Here is a 7445-nt window from a genome sequence, read left to right as displayed (position 1 = left end):
CGCGCGCTAGTTTGCTCATCACGCGGGCGAAAGTGCAGAAAGTTCCAGAACCACGCAGCCCGGACACCAATTCTGGCTCTATCACTGACACTCTGGGTGGCCCGTCGCCCTGGGCCTCAGTTTCCTAGTCTGCCACGCGGGGTATTAACAGCGAGCAGCCGAGGGATTGGAGAGGTCACACAGGACCACGTGGTCCCCACGCAGGTGTGATTATCAGGAATTCGTATTTTTATGGAATGCAGTCTCCTCCGCCAAGGCCAAGGCCAAGGCCAGGGTCCAGCAGAGACGGCCGGAAAGACACCGCAAGCTCGCCAGAAGCCGCCAGCCACGCTCGGCTGCGCGCCCGCGCCCGCGCACCTACTACGCGCCCGGCCCGCTCTCCGCCCCCTCCAGGCTCCGCCCCTGCCCCGCCCTCCAGGCTCCACAGCCAATGAGTGCGCGGCCCCTCATCCGGGGATCCCGGCGCGGCCACCGCCTCCCGCGCACACACGGCCATGGCGGAGGTGAGTGAGCGGGCCGGGGGAGCCGGCCCCCCGCCCCCGCGCGTCCGCGCCCCCCGCCGCCGTGGCTCGGCCTCGTCGTGGGCCCCAGGGACGGAGAGCCCCGCTCTGGAGCTCTGAGGCCGGCCGGGGCGCCTGGCCCGTCCGGGGCCGGAGGGGCGCGGGGCTCCGTCGGCGGCCGCCCCCGGCCCGGCACCCCCCCCACTCCCCCGGCTGCCACATCGCGGGCTGCAGTGCGCATGCGCGGCGGCCCGGGGCGGGCGGGGGCCGGGGTGGGGGAGGGGAGGGACGCGGGGCGGGGCTGGTGTCGGGGGTCCGGTGGGCGCGCGGCTCCGTTCCAGCGTCCGGCTCCGGTTCCCGGCCCCGGTCCGGGCCCCGCGGCGCGCAGGCCTCCCCTCCCGCGCCTTTGCCAACTTTGCCGAGTGCTGGGGCCGCCAGGCGCCCCGCGCTCCCCATCGGGATCCCGGTGGACCCACCGCGCCTCCGCCGCCCGCGAGCCCCCCGGCGGGGCTGGGTCAGACCCCGGGCGGGATTTGAACTCCCGACGCGGACCCGCCTGGCGCAAACTGGGCGCAGGGTGGGCGGGTCTGCCGGGGCCTAGAGAGTGTCGGGGCTGATCTCAGCAGAGTTGGACCAGCCTCTCCCGGGCACGAAGTTACTTCTGGAGCCTCCTCCCTCGTCCAGGAAACAAGCCCGGGACCCTTTATCTGAAATGTTTGGGGCCAGCTATATTTTGGAATCCAGAATTTTTTCCAATTTGAGGATCTGTGGGATTTTGGACTGTGATGTTTGATCAAACCCACCTAGGACTGTCTAGGATAAGACAACAGATAGCTTCGTGTCAGGTCAAACCAGGAGGGAAGAAACTTTCGCTTTTGAAGCTTTTTTTGATTTTGGAGTGGTGGATGAGCCTGTGTGGACTGGACTTGCTTTCACCTTAGAGGGCCCTGGTGAAGATGGAAAGAGATAATGTAGGTGAAGGTGCGGCGGCTGCGAGGTGCTCAGTCAATGGGACTCAGTGCATGACTTCTGTGCGCAGAAGTTACGACAGGCGGGCAGACTCAAGAGCTGATCCTATCTCTGGGGTAGAGCCCAAAGGAAAAGGTGCCCACCCAGCCAGGCACAGCCGCCTCGTGGGAAGCCGGGATTGGAACTGCGGCCTGGCCGTGGTGCCACGTTGCGTGTTTATGTCTTGGGCGTTGTGGAAGGCAGGACTGGCCATTCTCTCCCCCGGTGACGACCTCAGGGGCAGTAACAGACCCTGTGTTTATGCCAAAGACGGTGTAGGTGTCTCGATACTAGGCCAGACCACCGGCCAGTTCCTTCATCGAGAATTAGTTCTTCTTGAGACGTTTAGGGAGACTGAGTCCCCATGCAGATGGTGGCTGTCCTCCAGGGTCGGAGGCAGAAGCCGCGTCTCCCAGTGGCCCTGCAGCGATGTGGTGGTCGAATGAGTTGTGCTTCTGGAATCTGGGCAACACACGTGGCCTGACAGGTAGCTCTGTGTCTGGGATGGCACAAGTCAGACTCCCAAGCCAGCCTCCCCCAGAGCTGCCATGTGGCTGTTCTGCCCTGCCCTAGGCTGAGCTCCGTAAATGTGCACAGCAGCTTGTGGTCCGGCTGCTCCTGGTAACTCTGTTTTACACTTTGGGGTGGTGCCCTGTTGAGTGAATTTGATTTGATTTTCTAAGGAGGTCCCGCTCTGTCCTCGGCCTGAGGATCTGGGAGTGAATGGAGCAGACAGGGCCTCTCCTACAGGGATGCAGAGTCTGGTCAGAGAGAGACGTGGGTGGGTTAGGACCAACAAGTATGAGGTGCTGAGCGTGAGGAGCCATGGCAAGCTGTCTGACCACCGGACTTGTTCTGTGTGGCCTTGGGCAGGTTGCTCAGTGACTCAGAACTTCCTTTTCCTCATCTCTGAAATGGGAAGTTTAATGGCCACCCTTCAGAGCTAGGAGGTCTGATGAGGTCCTGCCACAACGGCTTGTACATAGAAGTTGAATCTTGTGAAGTTGACGATATTCCACTGTTTTTAACCCGTAAAAGTGGCAATTTGTAACTTTATAGCACGTGATCAGTACTAGCTACTTTATTCTGTATCAGTATCCCAGAATAATCATAAGCACCACAGTGGCAGACGGGAATGCTTCATACTTTCCTCAAGCATACTAGATTGATCTTTTAAAAACCTAAGAGCACCACCTTTTGCTCCTGCCTAAAACCCTCCATGGCTTTTCATGGTCCCTGGGATAAAATGCTCCTCCTTGCTGAGTCCCGCAGCCCTGTGAGGTGGTCCCCACGGATCTGCCCCTACTCTAGGGCCCTGGGCTCCTGTTTGCTGGTGCACGCTACCCATTTGGGGGCTGCCAACGATGGTTCCACCTCGACTCAGGCCCCCCAGGCCTTCCCTGACCCGCAGTTGCAGAGCCCGTGCGCCCTGTTTTCTCCTCTCGGTACCATACGTGTCCACTTGTTTGTTGTCTGTGTCCAAAACTAGCAACTCCATGTGGGTGGAGGCAGGTGGAACTTGTTTCTCAGGTTCACCACCACGCCGCTGCCTTGCTGAGCCCAGAGTGGGCGCCCAGGGAACATTGGTCAGACGGAGGAGTGGGGTGCTGGGTAGTCCAACAAGCGCCTGGCACTTGAGTTGGTGTGGGTGGGAGGAGGGTCAAGCATGGCTCTTAGGAGGAGGTTGTTTCAGTCACACTGGGGAGAGGGCTTGGGGCATGGGAGAGGTAGGTGCAGCCATCTTGGCCAATGGAACCTGCCACCCTGTCATTTTGGGTTAAGCTTTGAAGGGTGGCCCCTTGTGTTTCTGGTGCACTCTATACCTGTGGGGGCTGCCCTGGGGGAAGGGCTGGTCTGTGCTCTGCACCCAGGCCTCTGGTGCGGTCTTTATGTTGAGTAGCTGGCTGCCGCTTCTACTGCCTGAAGACCCTGGCGGACGCCTGGGTCTGTGGCCTGTTGTCCTCTGGACCTTGTTTCTAGAATGCTGTTTACGCTTCCTTTGCTTTTTTTGTTGCCTGGAATACCGTTGGCCTGCTCCCCCTCTTTTTGCTGCTTCCACTTTGACCAAACAGAGGACTTTGTCTTTCCTGGGAGTGAACTCAGAGGGAAACATGCAGAGTGTTCTCAGTGAGTGAAGTAGAGTCCCTGGGAACCTGCTCTGAGAGTAGACTTGCAGCTGGACACCAGGCAGGGGCAGCGGGAGGAAGAAGATCCATGAAGTCTGTACTCCGTGGTAAGTTCCAGGAACTCAGAGTCGCCTGGAAATGAACTTGGGGATCCCAGGCTGCTCAGGGCCTCCCTGTTGGTGGCCCTTTCTGCCGTTCCCAGCCGCTTCCCTCTTTGCCCCCCTCTGCCTTAGCTCTCCTGTTAAATGGCAAGTCAAATAAGGGCCGGATCCTCCTCAGACCCTGCAGACCACCTCTCCTGGGGCCACATGTTACTCCCTGTTACTTGGTGTGGATCTCAAGCCTGCGGGACTGTTGTCAACTTGCCGTCCAGACTGGGGCCTCATTTGATGTGGTCGCCTGCCATCCCCTTGTTAGTCAGGCTCCTGGTTGCGGGAGTAGAAAGCCAGCCCCTGACTGAGGCAGGAAGCGTTGCCCAGAGAGCCTGTCCTCGACCCCTACCCAGAGGGTCCTAGAGGGGGCTGAGGGTGATTTCAGAGGTCACTTAGGATGCTTTCCCTGTGGCTTCACACCGCGTGTGGCTGTGCAGAGTGGTTGTGGGCTGGTGGCCACCTGCTGTGTCCTGGAAAGAGGTGAGGCCATCTCTGTCAGTCCCAGGCCAACCCCAGGGCAGGAGGCGTGAGATGCCCGTGCAGCTGCCATGCACTCTGTGCTGCTTGCTTCCAGTCCCCATGGCCCCTTCCCACTGGGGGCCCTGCTGGCTCTTCCTTCCCTCTGTCTTCTGTTTGCCCTCTGCCACCACGGAGCTAAACTTTCTAAAGCTGGATGGGTCCTGTCACTCTCCACTTAGAGCTTGAGGTGCTCCTTGGTCCTTGGCAGCCTTGTTGCCAGAGTCACTCCAGGGCCAGTGGCTGCCCCAGCTCCCTTCCATGGCTTTGCTGTACGTTGCTGTACAGTTGGCCCTTGAACCTCACGGGTTTGAACTGCATGGGTCACTTATACATGGATTTCCTTCCATCTCTGCCACCCCGAGACAGGAAGACCAACCCCTCCTCTTCCTCCTCAGCCTACTCAACGTGAAGATGATGAGGACGAAGACCTTTAGGATGATCCACTTCCACTTAATGAATAGTAAATACGCTTTCTCTTTCTTACAATTTTCTTAATAACTTTTTCTGTAGTTTACTTTTTTTGTGAGAATACAGTACATAATACAATATATAAAATATGCGTTTATCAACTGTTGATGTTACCGGCAGTGCTCCCGACCAGCAGGAGGCTATTAATCAAGTTTCGGGGAGTCAGAAGTCATGCGTGGGTTTTCACCTGTGTGGAGGGTTGGCACCCGTAACCCCTGCATTGTTCAAGGGCCAACTGTACTAGCCGCTGTGCTCCCCAGTAGTGTGATGGGCTGGAAAGGGTTTGCAAGCCGCTGGCCTGAGCTCCACTTTGTAACTGCACCACTCAACCTGCTGTGTGAGCTTGGGTAACTGACTCTATCTCTTTGAGCTTGTTTCCTTGTTTTTTTTGAGGGGAATGATTATACCACCTGTGAGGTTTTTTCTTGAGGACCCGTGAAGAAGTATTGAAATTCTTACTACACGAGTTTTTAAACTTCATTAAATATTTTAATCTACTCTTTTTGGCAGCAGCTTTCCCGAGGTATAATTCATTTACCATGCAGTTCACCGTTTTAATGTGTCCAGTTCAGTGGTTGTTAGTGTATTCACCCAGTTGTGCAGCCACCATCACAGTCAATTTTAAAACATTTTCATCACCCCAAAAGGAACCCCACACCCCTTAGTGGTCACTCCCCAAACCCCAGATCAACCCCCAGCCCCTTTCCACCAGGAATCCATTTTCTGTCTCTATGAATTTGCCTGCTCTAGACATTTGAGATTAAATGAGTCATACGATGCGTGGCCTTTTGTGTCTGGCTGTTTCAGGAGCATGAGTCTTTTGAGGTACGTCCATGTGGTAGTGTGTCAGTGCGTCCTTCTTTGCCCCATTGCTAGTCCTTTGTTCTGTTTTTGTCAGCTGATGGATATTAGGACCCTGACCTGGGTCACATGGTTAGATACTATTTAACTTTTGGAGGAATTGCTGGACTATTTTCCAAAGTGGCTGCACTATTTTAACATTCCCACCGGCAGGACACAGGAGAGTTCCACTTTGTCCACGTTCTTGCCAACACTTGTTACTGTCTTTTTGAGCACAGTTTTTATTCTCTGATTAGGAAGTGGTATCGTAGTGTGGACTTTGCTTGCTTTTCCCTGATATTACATTGAGCATCTTTTCCTGTGCTTATTGGCCATTTGTCTGTCCTCTTTGGAGAAATGTCTGTTCAGATCCTTTGCCCATTTTTCAATGGGATTCTCTTCCTTATTGAGTTTTAAAAGTTCTTTATACTGAGAACAAGTTCCTTATCAGATAGATTATTTTTCAGATATTTTCTCCTATTCTCTCAGTTGTCCTTTCACTTTCTTGGTGGCGTCCTTTGAAGCACAAAAGTTTTTAATTTTGGTGAAGTTGTTTATCCATTTGGTTTTTTTTTTTTTTTTTGGTCACTTGTGATTTTGGTGTCTTATCTAAGAAACCATTACCAAATCCAAGGTCACAAACTTTTTTCCCACCACATTTTTAGATTCAATCAAAAGGTTACAAATATTTATCCATATATTTTCTCCGAAAAGTTGTATGGTTTTGGCTCTTATATTTAAGGCCTTTGATCCATTTTGAGGTAATTTTTGCATATGGTATGAGATAGGGGTCCAACTTCATTCTTTTGCACATGGATATTCAACTGTCCCAGTACCATTTGTTAAAGACTGTTCACTCCTTCATGGAACTGTTTTGATACCTTTGTTGAAATCCAATTGACTATGAATGTGTGAGTGTATTTCTGGATTCTCAGTTCTAGTTCGTTGATCTTTGTGCTGTCCTTATGGCAGTACCACACTGTTTTGATTGCTGTGGCTCTGTGGTGAATTTTGAAATCAGGAAGTATTGTTTCAAGATTGTTTGGGCTGTTTGGGGTACCTTGAGCTTCCATATGCTTTTTGAAATCGGCTCGTGGGTTTCTACAAAGAAGCCAGCTGGGGTTCTGATAGAGATGGTGTTGAATTTGTCAATCAGTGGGGGGTGTTGCCGTCTTAATGTTGTCTTCTCAGCCATGAACGTGGGATGCCTTTTCATTCCCTTGAATCTTCCTTTCAACAGTGCTTTGTTCACTCAGAGTACTGTACACATTTCACACTTCCCTTGATGCTATTGTAAATGGAATTGTTCTTTTTGTATTTGTTGCTTTTATATAGAAATAAAATTGATTTTTATGTATTGATTTTGTGTACTGCAACCTTGCTGAACTCACTGTAGTTTGAGTAGTTTTTTAGATCATGTCACCAGCACCAGCACAGAGATAGTTTTACTTCTTCCTTACCAATCTTTTTTTTTTTTTTTGAGATGGAGTCTTGCTGTATTGCCAGGCTGGAGTGCAGTGGCACGATCTCGGCTCACTGCAACCTCTGCCTCCTGGGTTCAAGCGATCTTCCTGCCTCAGCCTCCCGAGTAACTGGGACTACAGGTGCCCGCCACCACACCCAGCTAATTTTTACATTTTTAGTAGAGACAGGGTTTCACCTTGTTGGCCAGGATGATCTCCATCTGTTGACCTCGTGATCTGCCCACCTTGGCCTCCCAAAGTGCTGGGATTACAGGCGTGAGCCACTGCGCCCAGCCTTTTTTTTTTTTTTTTTTTTTTTTGGTGAGATGGAGTCTTGCTCTGTTGCCCAGGCTGGAGTGCAGTGGCACG

At 53.2% G+C, this 7445-nt stretch overlaps 1 protein-coding gene across 18 annotated transcripts in view; it reads left to right on the top strand.

The window, feature by feature from the left end:
• The first annotated feature begins 416 nt into the window (after nucleotides 1–416).
• MIER2 (MIER family member 2) overlaps nucleotides 417–7445 on the top strand; it is a 40897-nt gene continuing 33868 nt past the window's right edge. For 3 of the 18 annotated variants that reach the window (XM_063800428.1, XM_063800432.1, XM_063800430.1), the window contains exon 1: nucleotides 483–503. Coding sequence is in view for 5 of the 18 variants with exons in the window: in XM_054673696.2 (XP_054529671.1) it covers nucleotides 1938–1995 (58 nt within the window). In the remaining 13 variants the exon portion in view is untranslated. Of the gene's footprint in view, nucleotides 504–770; nucleotides 4766–7445 lie in introns of those variants that run through there. The other 15 variants (XM_054673697.2, XM_054673695.2, XM_054673698.2 and 12 more) reach the window with 13 other exon arrangements.

Source organism: Pan troglodytes, chromosome 20, assembly GCF_028858775.2.
Source record: "Pan troglodytes isolate AG18354 chromosome 20, NHGRI_mPanTro3-v2.0_pri, whole genome shotgun sequence".
Classification (NCBI taxonomy): domain Eukaryota; kingdom Metazoa; phylum Chordata; class Mammalia; order Primates; family Hominidae; genus Pan; species Pan troglodytes.
Note: the sequence above shows the minus strand (reverse complement) of the source record. Positions and strands in the feature narration are given on the sequence as shown.